The following is a 22,301-nucleotide window of genomic DNA, read 5'->3' on the forward strand; positions in this document are numbered from 1 at the left end:
TTCTGTCCTGGATGGCAGGAGTCCTCCCAGCATGCCCTCAACTGAAATGTGACAGGGCTCAGGGCAAGCTGTCACAGGCTGTTATGTAACTATTTCCTCTAGATTAAACATTTCCTCCTCAAGGGATCAGGGAGGCTCACCAGGGTTATGAAACTCACAGGAAACAGCCCCACCCCCACCCCCCGATTATAAAACTGGTAAATGGAGAGGCGACTCTTCCGAGGAGTTGCCTGCAAGTTGTGCAGGGAGCTCTGAGGATGCAGCTTTCACAAGTTGCTGCCCGTGTTGGGCTGTGCTGATTGCCCGTGCTGCTTTAGGTAACCCTGATAAGGCCTCCAAGCCAGGTGCAGACAGAATCATTTCTCTGGTCTGTCGGTGTCTTCTTTGCCTCAGAGCAGGTTTAGATTCCCCAGGACAAGTAGCACGGCCTAGGCTTAGTGCTACGTCAGTGGAAGTCTAAGAATGGTCTGTGGCCAGCAGCACAAGAACGGCCTGGGAGTCTGCTTGGACGTGAGCCTTGATTGGCTGAGTCTGAACATGCAGTTCATCATGATCCCCTGGTGATTCCCTACTTTCTATAGTTTGAGGGTACTGGGTAGTGGAATCCTATTCATCCGGTACACCAACCTTCAAGTCTGGGACCCACCAGCTGGGGCACGGGGGTTCACCCCTGGTCTGTAGAAGAAAGACTGTGGGGCGACCATTGCCCTGAAACTTATTAAAGGCTGAGAGAACCCTAGAGAAATCTCGGGGTGGGAGGGCTGTAAGAGATCAGCATCAGTATAGCCGAGGGTGGGCCCTGGAGCTGAGCCCAAGGGTACTCCCACAAGCCACCTTGCATTTAGTGGAGTGCCCTGCACTCAAATCCCGGGCCATTTCTAGAACGATCTACTGCAAGGCTTCATCTGTGGACATCGCGTACCAGGCTCCCCTCCTTGTCTGGTCTGGGGACCCCCACTGAACACAATGAATGAGGGACAGAAGGAAATCTCTTTAATAGCATAGCAACATTAGGTCTGGGAGCCACCGGAGGGAAACATTGCCTTCCCACCGCTCAGCTGGGCTGAGGTGTGTGGCTGCATTGCACACTCTGGACAGATTTCACATTGGGGACTTAATAAATAAACGCAAAATGTCAAACATTCGAGGCGAGGGGTCGTGTGCGTGGTTGTTTTCTCATTCCGCCTCCTCCAAGCAGCGCCGAGAGGCTGGCCCACTACGATGGGTATTCGTAGTCCTCAGCACTGCGCCGGCCGAAATCCATCCAGCCCATGTAGTCCCGGTCACTTATCCTATGGCTAGGGTCCAGGCCCTGCAGGTTCTTAAGAACGGACATGCGGCCAGAGGGAGCTGTGGGGAGAAGAAAGGAAGGAGAGGTGAGCCTTAGGTCTGAGAATGTGACCAGTTTAAGCCAGGATGAAAGCAGTGGGGAAAGCCAGTGCGTGCGTGCGTACGTACGTGCGTACGTATACGTGCATGCGTATAAACATCTGTGTGTACCTCAATCTCAGGGCCTCACCTGGAGCTCACTGGCTGGGCTACTCCAGCTGGCCAGCAAGCCTCCGGGAACCTCCTATCTGCCTCCCCAACCATGGGTTGTAGGAACAGAACACATCCAGCCTTTTTATGTGGGTTTCTTGGGAATTGAACTCAGGTGTTTGTGCTGAGATGAAAGGTGGAGACCGGAGAATCTCCTAGAAACTCATGGGCCAGGCAGCCTGGAGTACAAAGTGTATCAACCACGAAAAACCTGATCTCAAACCAGGGAGACGTAAAGCCCAACCAACACCCAGGGCTGACCTCCGACTTCCACAGTGCACTGTGCCAAGTACACACCCTTTGACACACGCACGCACGCACGCAGGCACACGTTCACGCCTGCCCACAAAAGAAAGGAAGGAAGGAAGAAAGAGAGGAGAAAGACTTTTTAAGAATGAAGACCAGTCAGACAGCTCAGTGGGTAAAGATGCTTAGAGCCAAGCTTGACAACATGAGTGTGAGTCCTTGGAGTCACACAGTAGAAGAAGACTCCTGTTGGTTGTCCTCTGAGCTCCCCAGGATTACCATGACACAGATCCTCATAATTAGATGTTTAAAAAGTAATAGGATCCAACCGAGTCAACCAACCTGGATCCTGGGGCTCTTAGAGTCTGAACCAACAACCAAAGAACATAGATGGGCTGGACCTAGGCTCATAGGTGCAGCTTGATCTTCATGTGGACCTGAACAACTGGAGCAGGGGGTATCGCAAAGGCTGCTGCCTTGTACTTGGGCAGCATCCGAGCTCCCTTTCTGGCCTCAGTGGGAGAGGAAGCACCCAGCCCTGACAAGACTTGATGTGTCAGGGTCAGGGTGTGTGTGTGTGTGTGTGTGTGTGTGTGTGTGTGTGTGTGTGCGTGATACTCAGGGGGGAACCCCCACATATTCGGAGGAGAAGGGGAAGGGGATGGGGGAAGGATTATGGGAGGAGGTAACCAGGAGTAGGGCAGTAAGCAAGATGTAAAGTGAATATAAGTAAAAAAAATAAATTAAAATTTAAAAGTAATAGAATCAGGTTCTCTTCTATATGAATATTGTTTAAAAATTAATTTGAAAGCTACATTTTTAAAAATAATAACCAGAAGAATATATCCTGTCAGATTAAAGTACTGGCATCTTGATAACATTAAAAAAAAAAACTGAATGAGAAGTCACAAAAGACTTAAATCAGCCATTTTGACCAAACCACAAGGACATATAACCAGCAATGGGTTCCAGCAACTGCATGATCTGAGAAAGGAGGGGTGTAGTGACAAGATTCCTCCTTCCGAAGGTGGATGGCATGGTCTCAGCCCACAATGCTCATCAATGGCCTCCTGGGCTTGTAGCACCTTCTGTGCTGACTAAAGGGTAAAGAGGGTCTCTCAGGACCTCTGTGGTGAGGAAGTGTAAACCTCTCAATGGCTCCCACTGAGCTAGGACTACAATGTTTCCACCTTTGGGGTATTTTGCAGGCAGCTTCTCCAGCAGCTTCTGCCCACAGGCGAGCACAGCCAAAAGAATTATTTACGGATGCCTTTGCCCCTGCTCCAGTAAGCAACCCTAATGAGACCCGTTAGGTCATTGAAAAGAATGTAGGGAAGTAGAGGAGGGGTTACTTGGCAAGATCAGTGGTGGGGAGTGGGGGTGGAGGGAGATGTGGTGGGGGAAGACAATAGATGAGGGTTGTGGGGTATGATTTGAATGTGATATACCTGTACTAAACGTCATAATGAAACTCACGGTTATGTCATAATTAACACACATCAATAAAACATTTTTTTCAAACGACACCACGGAGGCAGTTATCCAGACTTAACTGCATAATGAATTTAACCAGCTAAACTTAAAATGGAAACCACCACAATGAACAGCAACTGTATTTTCCCTTTCTCCAGACTCACGCCTTCCCTGTTTGGGAACTGAGAATCCACTGGGTGAGTTTTTCTGGGGTAGAGAGCCCCGCCTGTGCAAAGAAGCCCCAGCTGCGTAGCTGTTCACCACCTTTCAGGTAAAAACCTAACCAGCAGTTCATGCAGCCTGGGTCCCTGTGCCGTCACAGGGGAAACAGCCTGTCTCTCTGCCTGCTTAGGGAGTGACATCCACTCTAGGGTTCCATGCAACCAATGCCTCTGTCAAGCCAGCAGCCTGGCCAGTGTGTGGCCATGCAGCCAGTCGTGGATGCTGTGTCTGGACCATGCCTCGATTCTCGTAAGCTACACGGATCTGTTGTCCAGCGTGGCTTGACGCTGCCTCCTCTCCTGCCATCTTTCCCCAGCACTACGCAGTGAAGGACTTAGAATCAAGTCATGGAACGAGGTAAGGGATCCAACTCCTTCTTGAGCCTGACATCAGGGGAAGCCAAACCTGCACAGTCACCATCCTGCCTCCCAGATGTGCCAACACTTGCTTTCTTTAGCTTGGCTTTCTGAGATGCTCACTGTGCAGAACAGAGCACGAGGGAGACACACAGAGGCAGTACCTGGTCAAGTGTGCACTGAATGCTATATGCTGCTGATGCCTCCCCTACCTTCTGCAAGAGCAGGCTTCCTCCTGGACTACTGAGCTGCAGGCAAGCCTTAAGGATAAACTTTGTTTTATTTTATTTCTTAGTTTTTTTTTTTAAATACAAGGTAAATGGTCCGGGCTAGCCTCCAGCTTGCTGCATAGCAGAGGCTAGCCTTGAACTGATCCTCCTGAGTGCTAGGATTACAGGTGTGCACCACCACACCCAGTTTCATGTGGTGCTAGAATTAAACTCAGGATTCTGTGCATTCGGGGACAACAGTTTACCAACTAATACCAAGCCCCAATCAGTAAAAAAGTATCTTGTCTAGAATCTTTAAGAGTAATATGTATTAGAGTTAAATGTAAAAACATTGTAGAATATTCATTGTAGAATATTCAGTGTTGATATCATTGATTCCTAGTTTCTATTTGTCAAGTAAATGAGCATGGCTTTTCTGTACTTAGCCCTGATCCTGAGTGTGGGCAAACAAACTTTTAAACAATGGCTGCTCCTTCCTGGGCTCGGTGGATTCAACAGACTGAGGGGAGCCGGACAAAGAAGAGAGCTTGGAGGAGCTCCCAGATGAGGCTTCTGCTGGAAAAAGCATTGTCACGTGTTGGTTCTAGGCAAGGATGTGGCAATCAGGCTTTCTGTTGCTAGAACTCTCTGGAATATTCCTAAACTTGGGCAAAGGGGCTCTAGACTGACTGGAATGCTTCAGAAGGGGCTGCTCGCGGTCTACACCAGAGAGCAGATCCTACATGAACGATCAGAGGGAATGGAGACGGGGAACCCAAGGTTTCCAGGTTTTCTCATTATCCAATTATCTATCTATCCATATCCATCTCTCTCCATCCAACCATCCATCCCATCCATCCATCCGTCCATCTATATCCATCTCTCTCTATCCATCAATCCTATCCATCCATCCATCCATCCATCCATCATCCATCCATTCATCCATCTATCTAATCTCCCTTCTTTTCTCCCTCCCTCTTCTCCTCCCTTCCTCCCTTTCCCCCTTCTTCCTTCCCTCCCTCCCTCCTCTCTGTTGAATTAGCAGGAAAATAACCTAGAAAGGGGCGGCTGTAGCAGGAGTTCCAAAACAGGAAGAAAAGTAAGAAATCATTTCGTTTTCCCAGATCTTATCTTCCTGTGAAACTCTAGGAGACTCAACCAGGCTCCTCAGTTTCCCCTCACCAGTCAAGCCACACGCAGTCAAGCCAGGCAGGGTCGGGGAGCCATGGGCAAATTGGGTTACTGAGCTCCACAAAAAGGATGCCCACCTCCTGTGTTTTAATCCAGCTCTACTGGTCCAGGTTAACACCCACCCAGAGGTCACCATCCATGCCACTGTGGATAAAGTCAGATGAGAGCTGTTGGGGCAAGCCATGACGTCTGAAGGCTGCCCTTGGAATCCCAGAGCTGGGAGGGGAACTGAGTCGCTCTGCTCTCAACTCTTCTCTAAAACTGAGAGGTTCGGGCACAGAAAGAAACATTCAACTGGCAAGGTGTGGACTCACCCATGGGATTCATGGAAAAGGCCTCCCAATGTGGAGAGGCTCGGCTGTCTTCAGCACTGGGAACATCTTTCCAACAGCGATAGAAAGGCAAAACACAGCTCTCCCTGTGTGGTCATCCTCCTTTGACAGTCAAAGGAATGCTCTTCACCCTTTGACCCTTTCCTCCTGCTCTGTGCCGGGGGAGAGGTGCACAAGGCCAACTGCTTCTTTTCAGATCTCAGGCTGTCTCAACACCGACCCCACTTCCTGCCAGAGGGTTTCCCTAGTCAGTGTCTGGTGGTTTCCAGTTCCGTTGCATAGACACCAGAGGGGATAGGACAGATCTGAAGATTCTTACCAGCACTCGATTATTTTTTAATGTTGTCCTAAAACGGTGTTATACTTCATCCCTGAGACCGTGTCAAAATCAGTTCAGAAAAGGGTCTGTTAGCCCGCTTCCCTGACTAGGTAAGCCCTCTGGCTACCTCCTCTGTGAACACCACCTGCCTACTGCACAGCGCAGTGCAGCGTACCACAGGAAAGAAAAGTGAAAATCTTGCTCCTTGTGCGTACCCCGTTTCCTCCTCCCAGCCGGTGGAGGAAAGGATAAAGATTGGAGCCGCGGCAGAAGCCTGAGGGGGAGCGGACATCCTTACCTTTGCGGACCTGCTGGATGTATCGGGCTAGCAGTGCGCCCAGGCGCGCTCGGGGCTCGCTGTCCGGTCGGAGCACAGCCCTCAGCTGCCTTCGGGGCGCCTCCTCCGCCCGCTGCTCCATAGGGTCCACAGCTTCTACAGGGACTACCGGCTGCGCCAGGGCGCCTGCTGCCAGGACTGCCATCACCACGCACAGACACACGCCGCACTTCATATCTATGGGAAGCAAAAGGCGAGGAGCGTGAACCAAAGGCTGATCTCGGCGGCGTGCTCCAGCCCAAAGTCCCGCACACAGAAAGTTGGCTGAGGCTGAACCTGGGGGCTACAGCTGCGCCAGACTGGCTCAGCTGTAGCCAAGAGAAGTCTCTAGCTGCGCCCTGGCCACCACGCGCCTCGGGACATTTCTGTCTGGCTTTTGTGTTTCCCACACCCGGAACCTGGGAATCTAGCAGAGACCCGATTTACTGCCCCGTTCAGAAGCAGCGCCTCCTCCTGCTTTCCTGAAGTTCCAGGACGCCTTTGTAGCGTATCTCTCTTCTAACCAGAAAAGCACAGAGTGAAGCGTGGGGGTGGGGGTGGGGCAGTAAGCGAGAGAGAGACAGAGACAGACAGAGATGGAGACAGAAAGACAGAGACAGGAACAGAGAGAGGAGAGGAGAAGGAGAGATACTCCTGGAGAGAAATGCGGGAGATTTAATTTATTCACTACATTAGAAATGGCAGGACAATGGGAATCACTGTTTTAAGTGTGCGCCCATAAAGAGAAGCTGTATTTATAGAGGTTCTTCTGCGTTTTACGGAAAGCCACTATGCAAAACAAAAACCCAGAAATCTGCGCCCAGTCCTCAGATGTGGCCAAAGCCCCGCTACGTTTAATAACTGAGCAGATGGGTCCTGTATCATAACGATGTGTTTCTATTCCCCAAACCTGCTTTTTCTTTTTTAGTGCAGCATTTAAAAATGGACATAAGTCTTAACACCTTTAGGTAGTTTCTTTTAAATGATTGCATAGTGCTCCGAACAACAGGGAAACCCTAAGAATGGCTATCCCCATCCTTGCCCTAGCCAGAGAACACAGAGGAGAGCAAGTCTCTCCGCAGCAGTACCCACCCAGACGCATTGTAAGGTTATTTCCGACTTCAGGAAATCTTTCCAGCTGTCAAGTGAGGGAAGGCACAGAAAATGGAAAGACTAAACGGCAATAGATGCAAAGCTACAGGCCAGTTCTTCACACTCATGATTCTTGGATCTGCCAGCCACTTACCTTCGGATGCGGAGTCAGCTGGCTTGGCGGTTTCCAACGGCTGCTGTCCAGCTAAGTTGAGGGCAGGCGGCAGGGCGACTCCTCTTAAATAGCCCCGCCCGGTACTCAGCCAGTCATCTGTTTACCCAGTGCTGACGCAGTCCGGCAGGACACGTGCTCAGAGGCAGCCACTGGAGAGACCACCGATCGAAGTGGCCCCCCGGGGAGAAGGGAAACGGCCCAGTGAATGAGGATAGCCCCTCCCAGGCGGGGTACTTTGTATGAGTCCTCCTCTTTATCTAAACAGCTTCCTCCCCACCTGTTCGGTGCCTCTGCTGAGTCCTCTTCAGGGAGGGTGCCACCCCTACTCCCGGAGAGAAGCAGGAGTTTGTCTGGAATGGAGAAGCTGACCACTGTTTAGTGAGCTTTGAGGGATCAAGTCCTTCCAGGAAACCGGGGGACCCTCACAGACTAGGTGTCAGCAAATGTAATTCTGGCATGTTCTCTGGGAGCACTTCAGACCTGAGTGGGCTCCCACAAGTGAGAGAGGGGAGTAGGGCTCTCAATTTTTCAGAACTCAATCACAGTTGGCCTCCTGGATTCTAGTCTTACAGAATTTTAAGATCCTGGGTGCAGCTCTTGCCTTTTGTGCGGAAAGCCTTTGGGGAAAAGGTTTCCATTTCTTCCCAGGATGACTTCTCACCAGTCTACCATCTACCGATGATTTTGGTCGCGAAGTGGCGCCAGAGAGTGTCTCAAGCACCCTCAGGCTCTGGCTGGCTGACTGGAGCGGGCTGGGCTCGCAACATCCAGGGGAGCTTGCAATGATCTTCCCGTCCTCTAGAGTTCTTCCTTTCCTCTAGAGTTACGGGATTCCACTGGGTGGTGAGGATCTTGGCTGAGATACTCACCGAGCAAGAAGAAGAGAGGGGCTCCCTTTTCTCACAGTCTTGCAACCCTCAGCCTACCCTCAACCTTGCCAGTCTAGGGTGAAGGAGAAAGGCTTAGAAACTCTTTCTAAATAGAGAAGGCACCCAGCGTGGGGCCTTCCGGCTGAGGGAGACTATGAAAAGGCAAGTGATGCCAGCAGTAGTTAGGTTCCTGGTTGTGGCTCTAGCGGTCTCTTTACTTAGAAGCAACGTGTTTAAAACAGCAGCAGATTAAATGCTGTGGGGTGATCCCCCCCCCCCCATGACACAGCTCAGGTTGTAGGAATTAGCTGTATTTGTGACGGACCAAACATGTCTGGAAACGTGAATAATGCGGCTTAGCGCGGGGCTGTTTGTTCACTACAGTCAGAATCGACAAGCGCTGACCTTTCCTGGGCCTGTGGACTGAGATGAGGACGCTTAGCTGATTCCATCGCTTTCCTCAAGATTTATGAACCGTGCCCAGCCCCTGGATATGCAGCACGACCACGATCTGACAAGATCAATACCCCAGCAAATAAACACCTCTGGGAACTGGGGGGCTGGAGCTGGGGCTGAGGAGGTGGCTCACTAGTAAAGCCCTTGTCTGCAAGCACAAGGAACTGAGTTCAAATCCCCACTAAGGCCATGGGCGGAGACTTCCCAGGGCAAGGGAGAGATGGACAGGAGGATCCCAGTAGCTCATTGGCCAGTTAGTCTAGCCAGTTGGCCAGTTGATGAGCTCTGGGGTTAGTGAGAGTCTTTTTTTTTTTTTAATAAAGGTGGAGAGTGAAGGAGGAGGACACTTGATGGGGATGTCTGGACATCTGTACATACAACTCTGCACATCTGTGTACACGAGTTCCCACATTCTTACAAACATACACCAGGTGTGGCATGCACATCAGACAAAACGTCTCTGAAGGAGTCTGGGGTGGGGGGTGGGAGGACTGGTGTGAGGGTGGGAGCAGATTCTCTGAGGGGGGAAATGTTCATATCAGATTAGGGAAGGACTGAGGTAAGGGTTTCCAGTGAGTCTGGTGGTGACATGGAGGTGTCCCTAGGGCAGACATGGGAGACCAGGACAGGTTAGGAGGAGGACAGGAGATGGGAGGGCCATGAGGAATGAAGACAGGTTTATATGTAGCCTAATATGCCCTTGTGGAATCTATTCACATACTAATCTATATCACACACTGCCTATGTGATACACCTATATCTTATACGATCACAGAATGTAGCAGACACTCTGCAAGCCTCTGACAGAACATCTGGATAGCTAGAGCAGTGGACATAAGTGAAAAGTTCCATGCACAGAAGTAGCCTCTTGCTCTTGAAGAGACCCAAGGGTACTTGGTGTCTGGGGCTGACTGTGAAGTTCTGGGCTGAGAGACAAGGGTAGGTGGAAGTGTATCAGCCACACAGGGAGTTCAGAAGAAAACACACCAATTGGTGTGTGTCTGGCAGGGGGTGGGTGGTATATCCGGGTTGTGGATGGACAGCTAGGAGAAGGTTGTGACCCCGTTGCCCTGGATAGAGAGACACTGGAGGTATGGACCAAGACTCTACATGTAGATGGTGACTTCCTACCTGGAAGCTGTAGGGAGAGACTCAAAAGGTGGGAAGGGAGGGAAGGGAAGGAAGGGAAAAGGTGTCTGCACAGATCCCCAGGTATGACAGCCAGAAGGAAGGAACGGGAGAAGGGGCCCGACACCCGACCACAGTCAGGGTGGAAAGGCCAGAGTAGAAAAGCCACCAGGGGAAGCCAAAGGTATCAAGGACAATTAGAAGCTGGAAGAAGGTAGTGCAATGGTCTCTTTATCTGAAATAACATTGTAGCCATTGATTCTCCATGGAACATTCTAGGAACTTCTGGAAACCTGCAGTAACCCTGATAACATCTCTAACGAGCTTCTCCTGGTCCTCACTGCCTCACTTCCTTACTTCTGCTCCCTGAAGGCCCCACTTGCTGTCTCTGCTCCTTGTCCCACTGAAGTGTGAGCAGGTAAGAGGTCCAGCCCTATTCTGTGGCTGCCATGAAGCTACCTGCTGCCACACCTTCCCCACCATGATGGCCTGTCTCCCTTTAAACCACAAGCCAAAATAAGTCCTCCCTCAAGCTGCTCTCTGGAACAGGATGAAAAAGGAAGTGTCTATTCTGTGGTCTCCACTCCCTTCACCCCAGACTCCTCAGTAGGAGCCCAGAATTCCTCCTGGGTGGACCCTTCCTGGCCCCAGTGGGGGTCAACCAACATCTTTTCCCCGATGTTATATTTGAAAGGAAGCAGTGGCAAGGAGAAATCTATGACTGTTGACTGATTTGGGAATCTAGGAATTTATTTCTGGTTTCAGTGATTAAAATGTTGAATGGCAAACTGGAGGGATGGCTCAGCAGTTAAGAGTGCTTGTTGCTCTCGTAGAGGACCTAGGTTTGCTATCCAGCACACCCACATGGTGGCTCACAGCCATCTGTTACCCCAGTTCCAGGGGCTCTGACAACTTCTTCTGACTCCTTAGGCATTGTATACATGTGCTACACATCCATTCATCCATATAGAACACATGTATACATAAAATAAAACAAACGAACCTAAAAATTTGTAATGTTAAACAATCTCTCATCCAGTGCTGGGAAATACATGACATTTTCAACAAAGGGCTTTTCCAGTCATGAGGGGCATCTCAACAACACGGGTCCATTTCACAGTGTAGGAAGTTTAGTGGGATGTCTGGGGACGAGCTGGAGCCTGATTTATTATTCATTGGATTTCTGCCCGCCACAGTTCATCCTGTTTAATGGAGGTCAAGAAGCTGTCTGCTATAACCGCAAAGGCACTGGTTTTAGGAAAGGCTTCTGTTTTAGGTCGTGAGGGCGTCTTTTCTCCTGAACATATTTTAGAGATGGTAATTGGTTGTGTGGTTTCCTGGGGCATGAATGAAATGTCTGTTTGTGACATGGGTCTTCCAACCCCTATCTCCTAGGGGGAAAGAATCCAAATGGAAGGCAAAGAGAGTTAGGAAGCTAATTTAGGGAAGCCGAGAGAAGTGTTTAGCTAACAAGAGACTGGTCTGGGCTGTGCCAGGAGCAGGTAGGACATAGAGACTTTCTCACCATGGGTTCTAAAGATGATTTTACGAATATTTATAACATGGGTCGCATATGTATGGAGGAAAATGACACCCCTTTCTCTCTGTTTCATAGGATATTTCTCCTCATGATTCTCTAGAAAATCACATAAGGGATGGGGTCTAAACTGTGGTGTAAAATATTGTAACAAGGGTGTCGACCTTTTGGTCAGCACACACCTGCACCAGCTGGGCAACTGGTCCTTACTTCCTGATGGAACATATCACAACCCAACCTTCGAGACTTCAAGGCTTTGACAAAGGGATTCTCTGACCTCCGGAAGGGATTCAGCTGCCAACTACAGGTGCTGGTTTATCTCGGTCGTTCACATCCAAACCCCTGCCTGCTGAATCTCATATTTATAAGATGGGTGCAGACAGACCAAAGAAAGACCCTGCCCAGTCCAGCTTGGTGAAATAAATGAATTTATTGGGTTTATTGGGAGCGTGGATATCTAGCAGGCTCATGTTTTATCCTGCCCTATATCTGCAGACACACTGACCTAAACCTGGGCCCAGAGAGTTGTCCAGTGTCATGGTGGTGAACGTGAGCACAGGGTCATACACTGAGACATCTAAACTTACGCGTGTGTGCTCAGTCCTTCGTCCTATCAGAAGTTCTGTTTGCCTCAGGAAAAGGTGCCTAGTGTGGGAAGATATGCTCTGCCACAGAGGACAGCGAAGTGGCATTTTGCTGCAAGGCAGAGTTCTTTTGGCCACAGTTCAGAAAACTGGCCTGACTGTCCCATGATTCACTTTTATAAGGCCCTTGGGCATGGTCATCAGGCTTTATATGAAATAACTTGACAAGAAAGAAGGGAGCAGCCCTGACTTTAAAGGGTAGTGCCCCCTTTTCCTGGTAAGATCTCCCTTAGGATGCTTTGCCTCCATTTGGGTTTCTACAGAGGCAGAACCCAAGACAAGCACCTAGGGGTGGGACCTGACCTTGGATGGACCCTAGAAATCAGGACTGAGAGAGGAGGCAAGGGAGAAAGAGAACCAGGACGTGTGAAAAGTGAGTTCTTTGCTTCTGGACTCTGACATTCCTCTTGGAAAAGTAGTTCACACAGCTTCCTTGAGAACCAGGAAGCCTTGACTGTTAGTCACCTAGACTGCTAGGACAAAGTACCTGTGATGGTTTGCATATGCTTGGCCCAGGGAGTGGCACTATTAGAAGGTGTGGCCTTGGGGGTTGGGGACTTAGCTCAGCGGTAGGGTGCTTGCCTAGCAAGCGCAAGGCCCTGGGTTCGGTCCCCAGCTCCAGAAAAAAAAAGGTGTGGCCTTGTTGGAGGAAGTGTGTCACTGTGGGGTGGGCTTGGAGACCCTCCTCCTAGCTCCTCCTAGGATGCTCAATCTGTTCCTGGCTTCTTTCAGATGAAGATGCAGAACTCAGCTGCTCTTGCACCATTCCTGACTGGAGGCTGCAATGCTGCCATGCTCCTGCCTTGATGATAATGAACTGAACCCTCTGAACCTGTAAGCCAGCCCCAATTAAATGTTGTTCTTTATAAAACTTACATTGGTCATGGTGTCTCTTCATAGCAACAAGACCCTAACTAAGGCAGAAGTTGGTACCAGGAGTGGGGTATTGCTCTGATAGGCCTGATCATGATTTGTTTTGAAGAATGTGGACTTAGGGACTTTGGATTTGGAAAGCAGTCGAGTGTTTTAAATAGGGCTTAATGGGCTATCTTAGTAGGAATTCGGAATATACTTTTTTATTTTGCTAAATTTAGGTATGACCTCCATAGACTCATATGTTTGAACAAGCTTATGGAGGCCAAGAAGTGGAATGTGATCGTTTGTATATGCTTGTCCCAGGAAGTGGCACTATTAGAAGGTGTGGCCTTGTTGGAGGAAGTGTGTCATTGTAGGGTGGGCTTGGAGACCCTCCTCCTAGCTCCTCCTAGGATGCTCAGTCTGTTCCTGGCTTCCTTCAGATGAAGATGTAGAACTCAGCTCCTCCTGTACCATGTCTGCCTGGATGCTATGATGCTGCCATGCTCCTGCCTTGATGATAATGGATTGAACCCTCTGAACCTGTAAGCCAGACACAGTTAAATGTTGTCCTTTATAAAACTTACATTGGTCATGGTGTCTGCTCATAGCAATAATACCCTAACTAAGAGAGTACCATAGTGTAGACCAGTGGCTGAGCAGAAAGTGTGTGCCTGGAAGCCAGAGGCTGAGAAGTCCAGGGAATGGGTACCAGGAAGGTGTGGGACCTGCCTGGCTATACGCACACTGTCCTGCTATATCTCAGGTGGCAGAGGGATGTCTGATTTTTTGTTTTGTTTTGCTTTTGTTTTATGAGTAGGAGTATTTTGCCTGTAGGTATTTCTGTGCACCACACATGTGACTGGTGGTCAAGGAGATCACAAGAAGATGCTGTATTGTCTAGAACCGGAGTTACAAGCGGTTGTGAACCTCCATGTAGGTTTGGAATCAAACGCAGGTCTTCTGCTAAAACAACCGGTGCTCTTGATGGCTGCACCATCTTTCCAGACCAAGGTGGTCTATTCTTAAAGGGCACATTTCACCTTAGCAGAAGCATCCATGACTTAGTCACTTCCAAAGTGTCCACTATCAATACGTCAGTGGGGAGGGAATTTAACAGACAGTGCTTGACATAGAAAACTCCCGCAAGTTAGAAAAGATTTTAGTTGTTCATGCCAGGAGTGCTGATGTGTATCTACGCCCCCAGCATCTGGGAGATGAAGGCAGGAGTGGGAGTGTTAGGGTTTAAATATCGGCCCGCGCCCAGATAAAGCACACCAAGCCGACATGGTTCCGTGTGGAGAGGTTTAATGAGAGAAGAGGAGGAGAGGAGAGGAAAAGCCGGCCATGGGCACACTGGGGGAAGGGGGAGATGAGGAGAGAAGGGACAGGGAAGAGGGGAAGAGCAGAGAAGTGAGGAACAAAGAGAGCAAGAGAGAGAGGAGGGAGCAAGCATCCCCTTTTTATACTCAGGCACAACTGGCTGTTGCCAGGCAACTGTGGGGTGGGGCATACCAGGCTGTTCCCAGGTAGCTGTGGGGGTGGAGCTTAGACCGAATATCAACAAGGAGGATCAGGGGTTCTCTCTTTCTCCACATGTGTGTGTGTGTGTGTGTGTATACATATATATATGTGTGTGTGTGCTTGTATATAAATATATGCATGTATGTGTATATGTATATGCATACATATATGTGTATGTATATACACATATGCATATATGTGTATATGTATATGCATATGTGTGTATACATATATATATGTGTGTGTGTGCATGTATATAAATATATGCATGTATGTGTATATGTATATGCATACATATATGTGTGTGTATATAGATATATGCATGCATGTGTATATGTATATGCATACATATATGTGTATGTATATACATATATTCATGTATGTGTATATGTATATGCATATGTGTGTGTGTGTGTGTGTGTGTGTGTGCCCAGCCTGGGTTACCTGAGACTCTGTCTCAAGTAATTGACCCGTGAAACAAAGAGATAAACAAAAACAGCCAAACAAGCAAACAAACAAACAAAAAACAAACAAAAGCTTCTTTTGTTGTTTCTCTGGGATGTCTATGAAGCCGGTATGGAAGTGAGGAATTTTAAATGAGAACCCAGTTCATTCAAGGAACAGTGAATGGGGAAAACCCCAGGGAGAGCTCGTGAACAAGTTCCCGAGAGAGCAGTAGCTTCCACCAAACACCCTGCTAAGCTGACTCCTTATCAAGGCTATAGTGATTGTGTTGAAGGTCCAGAGCCCTGTGACTGCTAGACCATCAGTCACAGCCCTATTCATGGTCGGCTCTCTCCCACCACTCTGTGTCTGACCTAAGTCCTTGTGACTAGCAGGTAAAATCACTTGGAACATATTAACCTGACACAGACTTCTAGCTTCCACCAACCAAAAGGCTAAGGATGCCAGCAGGTAGCAGCTGAGGCCTCTCCGGCTTGTGTCTGAAGTGATTTATGGCTTTTCTTTGTTCTGTTACTGGGACCTGAATCTGCATTCCCTAGATGGAGCCCAGAGCCTATGGTCATTCGCTTTTGCTCCAGAATAAACTCTCCCTCATCCCCTTGAGGTGAGCACTGTGGTTTTACACCCATGGGTGTGACAGTGAGATGATGAAGGGACAGAGATGTGAGGCCTGTTGTGCTGGGGCTTAGGCGGGCAATATGTAAATGATTTTATGTCCTTGAGGGAAGGAGAGAGCTGGGGTGCACACCATCTCCAGCCTGCCCCCTCTGAGAGCAGTGCCTGGGGTGTCCATGATCCAGCCAATGTGCATAGCAGAGGGGCTCCAGTTCTTCTGAGAAACCCATGGTTGCAAACACCTGGGAGGTGGCACAGGCATTGCATCTGAGTCGGGACAGAACAGCCTCACCCACCTGACATTGTGAGTGCAGTGTTTATCAGATTTTACCTTAATTTCCCATAGTGCTTAATGTTTAGAATGCCCTAAGTGCATATTTGTTAAAAGGAATATTCTTTTCTCATAAATGTCTCGGTCGCCAATGTGTCCCAGTACAGGAGCAGTGACTTAGTTGTTCTGTTGGCTAAATTTTAGCCATTCATGTGGTACAACCTCAAGTCACTTGAGAAGAGAATCTCAACTGAAGAATTATCTAGAACAGGTCGATCTGTTGGTATGTCTGTGGGGGGTTGGATTGGTTGCTGATTGATACGGGAAGACCCAGCCTATCATGGGAGGCACCATTCCCTAGGCAGAAGTGCCGGACAGCCTAAGTGCGAAGAAACTGAGCTGAGCAGAAGCAAGCAATGACACGTGCATTTATCTCTGTCCTTGAGTGTGGACGAGCTGTGACCTGCTTCAAGCTCCAGTCTTAATTTCCCCTCCGTAATGGACAGTAACCTGAGATGGCAAGCCCAACAAACCCCCTCATCATTAGGGTAAGAATGATTCACACAGCGGCAGAATGAAACTGGAACAGCGGCCCACCACAAGACCTGTGCGGGCGGTTGCTCATTTGACCAGTGTGCACCGGTAGAGCTGTTAGTCGGTCACATTGACTGGATTTACAGGACCAGTGGTGTGAATTGGGAGCCACATGCTGACCTGTCCCCACTATGCACAGGCTCACTGATAGGATGAGCTCCTAGGTATGGGATTGCTGGAACTTAAGGGTCTGTACATTTTCAATGCTGACAAACATTGCCAAGAATCCTCTTACCCTTTCTTGCTTATGAAGGCTTTGCTCAGCAAAGCCAGTGCCTAAGAGAACGAGCTCAGTCATGGAGACCTCGCTGTTGGGATGAACAGGATTCAATCTGGGATTCCATCCCTTTGGTGAATTTTGGCAACGGGTAGTGGAGCGACAGAGATAAGCAGCACCTTTCGGTGTGGATGGTGATTTTGGGGGGACTCCTGAGGGGAAGCCACAGGTACAAAAACAAACAAAACATGGGTGGATGTACCCTGAAGGAACAGTTGAGGCTCTCTAGTCCTGTTGTGGTCTTGGGCACACACAGCCCTTGTGTTTGGGCAGTGGGAATTTCATCATAAAAGTAAACTTTATTGTTTAGACATTCCCACCCGAAAGGTCTCAGGTTTGGGACTGAAGGGGACACTCGGAGTGTCCTTTTGAATAAGGCATTTATTAGAAGAGTTATTAAAGCCAAAGGCAGACAGCAGGAGGGCAGGGGTTCTGAGGAGCAGTCAGGCCCCAGTGTAGAGTAGAGGTCTCTGATTACAGGTCTCAGAGGAAGGGAGAGGTTCCAGCCTAGCTGTGCTTCAGCCCAGCGGTCTCTGAGACATAGGTGGTGTCTCCATTCTGGTGATAACAAATACTTGACTGACACGTAGGGAAGTGAGGAAGAGATGTGGCCACTTGTGGTGGTTTGAATGAGAACTGTCCCCATTGGCTCCTGTATTTGAAATCTTAGTCACTATAGGAAGTGGAACCTATTTGAAAGGATTACAGGGACTAGGAGGTGTGGCCTTGTTGGTGAGCTTTCAAAAGCAAATGGCAGGCTCAGTGTCTCCCTTCACCCGTGGATTAGATTATAACTTGCAACTATTGCTCTGTGGCACCCACCTGCACGCTGCCAAGCTCCCTACCACGATGGCAATGGACTAAACCCCTGAAACTGTAAGTGAGACCACAATTAAATGCTCTTGTTTATAAGAGCTGCCTTGGTCATGGTGTCTCTTCACCGCAGTAGAACAGTGACTGAGACACCTCTGTCAGCAGCACTCAGATGTCCAGACAAGCCCCAGTCTGGAAACTTCCTTAGGGACATAACATTTAATAGGGGGTCTGCTACTCTCCTGGAATTGGGGTGAGGGACATGTTAGGGTGTTTGAAGCTCACTGGCAGGGCATTTGCTATTTATTTTACAGCATCTGAAAGTTTAGGATGGGTAGGCGTGGCCTGATTAGTCCCAAACCTAACAACCTAGGCTGCTCTTAGGGCCGAGCTGGATCTGCACAGAGTGCCCCATGCTGCTATAAGCCAACAGCTGGAGGGGAATGTGTGCATGTGAGTGCATGTGCCTGTATGTGCATGTGCCTATAAATGTGTGTGCTTTGGTGGGTGTACATGTGTATATGTATGTGTGTATAGTTTCTAGTGCCTGTATGTGTGCATGTGAGTGTTCGTGTCTGTATGTGCGTGCATATGCACGTGTGTGCACATGTGTGCACAAGTATGTACACGTGCATGTGCATGTGCATGTGTGTACATGTGTGCACAAGTATGTGCACGTGCATGTGCATGTGTGTACATGTGTGTGAGCACACGAGTATGTGCGTGTGTGTGCACATGTGCAAGCACGTATGCATCTACACAATACTTTCACTTGCAACACGGGTGAAGGAAGGAGTTTACCAGCTTCTGTGGGGATGGCTGGCAGCATTATGGCTCCAGATGGGTGAGGAACTTCTGGCTGTGGTGCCCAGGGCTGCCAGGGACTTGCAGAGGAGTGAGAAGATGATTTTTGTCTGCCAGATTGTGTTTCTTATGTAAGAGTTTGGAGCTTGGAGTCAAGAGGAAAAGGAGAAACTCAGCCTTTGATTATGAATCTCCGTTTTATAGATTTGGTCCCTGCCTTAGTTTGTCAAGCAGCTCCAAAGACTGAGGAGGGGGACAGGGTCCTGGAGAGCTTCACTGCCTGCTGCCAGGAATCACAGTCCTCTAAAGGGGCACCTGGGCCTCTCCCTTTGGCTGTTTAACTTTGAAATAATGGATGTTTCCAGAGTCTCATGCTGAGAGAGTTAGGGCAACCTGAGTCCCTGTTCCCAAGCAATAGCCACTCACAAGGTAAGAGCTGTGTCTTTCATTGACAAGATAAATCTTTAGTGGATGGGATGAAGCCCTGAGGATGGCAGAATTTGCATATTCTGCTATTTCCCCAAGTACTGCCCTTCTCTGAATGAAGTCTGAGGTCAAAACAATACTCAGGGGATGGAGAAGAACCCAGAGGCTCTTGGGAAGGTCTCGTTTTAAAAATGCATCTCGAGGCTCTCAGTCGTTCATTCTCCATTCTGACTCAGCTAAGGCAAAGGGAGAGAGGGGTACTACACAAACCCCTTAAGTCCACCAGAGCACCAAAGTCTCCGGCCATTCCAGGCCCCTGGGGGACGACCCTTTGTATAATAAGATGATGATAATTTTAAAGAAAAATTATGGATGTAAAGAGCAGGAGAGAGCGTAGCTACTTCTTGGCAAGTTTCGTTACTGTTTCGTGCCAGGCTGCGAAAGGAGACGCATGTGCTGTGCTACAGCCGAGAAGATCGGAAGCCAGGAGTGGGTGAGTTTGCAGCCGGAGCCCTGGGATTCACAGGCAGTCTGCCTCCCTGGAGAGGACACAGATGGGCTTAAAGAACCCGAGAGAAGGTGCTGCTGGCTTCAGAGACGTAGTTACAGTCCTTTTTCCACCCATGGATATTTGCTTCCAGGCTTTAGAACGAATCTCACCACACTGTGAGGGAGAAGATGGGGGTCACACGCAGGCCTGTATTCATGACTCTAGAGGTTTCTGAGCCTGTGAGTGCCCTACCACAGCTCTCCCCTACAGGTTGGCCTGACTTCTGTGACCCTGTGACTCCCAGTGTGCTCTTTGCTGGGAGGAGCCTTCTATTGTACATAAAGGTAAATTTCTTTTTTTTTAAAAGATTTTATCTATTCATTTTATATATGACGAGTATACTGTCACTGTTTTCAGACACACCAGAAGAGGGCATCAGATCTCGTTACAGATGGTTGTGAGCCACCATGTGGTTGCTGGGATTTGAACTCATGACCTCTTAACCACTGAGCCATCTCTCCAACCTGTAAATTTCTACTTTGGAGAATTGATACCCTTCCACCTTCCCCATGGTGAAAATCACCCTTTCTCCTTGGGGCCATGTTGTAGGCTAGGCTTGAACTGAATGTGAAGTGTCCTTCCCTCATAGGCTAATGTGGTTAAATACTTGGCCCTAGCTGGTGGCACATAAGAAAAATTAAACTAAAAACCAGGTTGGTTGGTTTGTTTATAAACAGGATCTTATGAAACCCAGGCTAGCTTCAAATTCGACATGGAAGAGAGCACACAGAAACTCTTAAGTAGAAAGTCTGTATTGCTGGCCAGCAACTGCTTAGAGAACTTGCACAAATCATGCAGGACCAAGCCTCACGTCCTTTCTCTTTTGTGAACAAACCACATTCTGTCTGGTGTACTTCTGTTATCAAGAAGCAAAGCTACAGAAACCAAAAGGCAAGGTTAACACATCCAGAGGTTTTCCTGGATCCTGGAGCTATAGACCAGGTCTTTGATGGGTTACGTCTCTGTTTCCGTTTTTTTGGCAGGTTCTGGGTTCTAAGGTCAGAATGGAGCCCCTAATGGCGACAGATGTGCTAAGGTCTGGGAGTCTATTACAGGATGGCCTTGAACGTTTGTTCTCTGGACTCTACCTCCTGAGTGCTGGAATTGGAGATGTGCAAGACCATCCCTGGTTTCTATAAGGTTGAAGCTGGGCTTTCTGCACACTAGGCAAGCACTCCACATACAGACCAGCCTGCATCCTCAGCTTTGACCAGTGCTAAGGAGCCTGGATCACTTGTGTATGTTTTCAGGGCTCAGAGTCAGGAGATGTGAAATCATGGTCCCCTGCAGTGGGGCTCCCATAGGACCCAGCCTAGAGTCTGGTGATGGCCTTGTTCTTATTTCTAAGAGAGTTTAGGTATCAGCTTCATCCTGGCTGTGCAGACAAATCCAGCAGTCAGTCTGAGACAGTGGGCCTGTGTTACCTCACCCGGATGGAAAGGACACAGGTCCAGGATGCTCTCGACTCCCCAGCAGGGTGTGTGCTGAGTGGAAGGGGAGTCCTTCAGAGTGCCCACACTTTAATTACCTCCATTTATGAGAAGCAGGCTTTGGGGACAGCACAGTTTGTAAAACTAGGTCAAGTAGCCGACTGATGGAGATCCCATTGTGGAGTGTGCTTGAGGTTGTCAGGATGGGAACAGCAATCACAAGACCTTTTGTGAGAATCGATTTCCTCTGGATACAATTTTATGGCATGGGAGTGTATGTGTCTCACATTTATCAGATTTTTGTCATTTAAAAATGTCACATTTAGCATTTTTGAAACAAGAACATGTGCTACAATGTGACACTTCACAGTTGATGGAAGCTAGCTGGCCCATGACTGTCTTTGTCTTGGTCTTGCTTATTCAGTCTGGTGTCTCTTCAGCTGGCGGTGTGTATTAGTCAAGGTCCTTTAAAGGAACAAACTGATCCAACCATATAGATAAGTATATATGTGACTCTGTGTGTGTGTGTGTGTGTGTGTGTGTGTGTGTGTGTGTGTGTGTGTGTGTGTGTATGAAGGGGATTTATAGGAGTGGCTTATAGGATATGGTCTGTATAATCCAACAATGGCTGTCTCACACTGGAAAGGTAAAAAAAAAAGGTAGTTGTTCAGTCCACAGTGCCAATCTGATGCTGAAGGCCTAGAAGATTCCTGAAGAGCTACTGGTCTTTAGTCTTTAGACCTTGGGATCCCAAAGCTAGAACTTTCTAATATCAATAAATGTCAGCAATAGACAGATGAACTATTAAGAGTCAGGGCAAGCAGGCAGAAAGCAGATTCCTCCTTCCATGTCCTCTGATCTGGGTGTCCCAGAAGGTGTGGCTCAGATTTGGGGTGAGTCTTCCTGTTTTGAATAATATGATTAAGAGAACCTTCGCAGACGTGCCAGCAGCTTGTGTTTTAGTTGGTTCCAGATGCAGTCAGATTGACAGCCAGGCTGAGTCATCACAGGGCCACCCTGGCTGTTCATATTGATATACCCCTGTGGATACAAGCTCGGTTCATGTTAACCCAAGGTGCTGTTTAATCGGCATTCATGAAGGATACATTGTTACTGAACATTGAAGCACATTGGAAGTTCCATCAGCTGGGCACTGCTTGAATGGAAATAGACACCACAGTAAGAACCTGGAGGCATCGTTAGTGATGTGAATACATATCACTGCAGACATGACCACAACCCCACATTTTCTCAGCCCACAATAGCTAAGTGATTTTTACAGGTCATAAAAATCGAAGGCGAGGTTGTGCTATGCTTCACAACTAGTTACCACAGGATTGCCCCGACCCACAGTGCCAGGCTACTGAAGTGGAGGACCTGCCCATCCCCTGGATTAAGTGAAGGGTGTGGTTCAGGGCTTGCCTTTTGAGAATGAGGATCTGAGTTCAAGCTCGAGCATAAATGTAAGGCTCAGGATAGACCTACAGTCTCTGTGCTGGGGAGACAGCAGCAGGTAACTCCAGAGCTCTCTGACCAGACAACCCAGCCTACAGGGAGAAGGTCTGGGCCTAAG

General features: G+C 48.7%; 1 protein-coding gene and 1 long non-coding RNA gene across 3 annotated transcripts; one reads left to right on the forward strand and one right to left on the reverse strand.

Moving 5' to 3' along the window:
• Positions 1–971: 971 nt before the first annotated feature.
• Positions 972–7,662, reverse strand: Cck (cholecystokinin). 2 transcript variants are annotated; one of them, XM_039080873.2, is made up of 4 exons: positions 7,450–7,662; positions 6,186–6,401; positions 3,407–3,484; positions 972–1,350 (listed from the first exon to the last, which is right to left on the reverse strand). In XM_039080873.2, the coding sequence occupies exons 2-4, from the start codon at positions 6,397–6,399 to the stop codon at positions 1,217–1,219; spliced, it is 426 nt and encodes a 141-aa protein (XP_038936801.1). In that variant the 5' UTR covers positions 6,400–6,401; positions 7,450–7,662; the 3' UTR covers positions 972–1,216. The 2 variants fall into 2 exon arrangements, with proteins under 2 accessions (XP_038936801.1, NP_036961.1); NM_012829.2 differs by lacking the exon at positions 3,407–3,484 and having other exon boundaries at positions 973–1,350; positions 7,450–7,557.
• A 1,725-nt stretch (positions 7,663–9,387) lies between these two features.
• Positions 9,388–12,975, forward strand: LOC120094388 (uncharacterized). Its single transcript, XR_005488726.2, has 3 exons — positions 9,388–10,341; positions 11,539–11,767; positions 12,837–12,975. It is a non-coding gene; the product is annotated as an uncharacterized LOC120094388 (long non-coding RNA).
• The last annotated feature ends 9,326 nt before the right edge of the window (positions 12,976–22,301 follow it).

Source organism: Rattus norvegicus, chromosome 8 (genome assembly GCF_036323735.1).
Source record: "Rattus norvegicus strain BN/NHsdMcwi chromosome 8, GRCr8, whole genome shotgun sequence".
NCBI classification, from domain to species: Eukaryota; Metazoa; Chordata; class Mammalia; order Rodentia; family Muridae; genus Rattus; species Rattus norvegicus.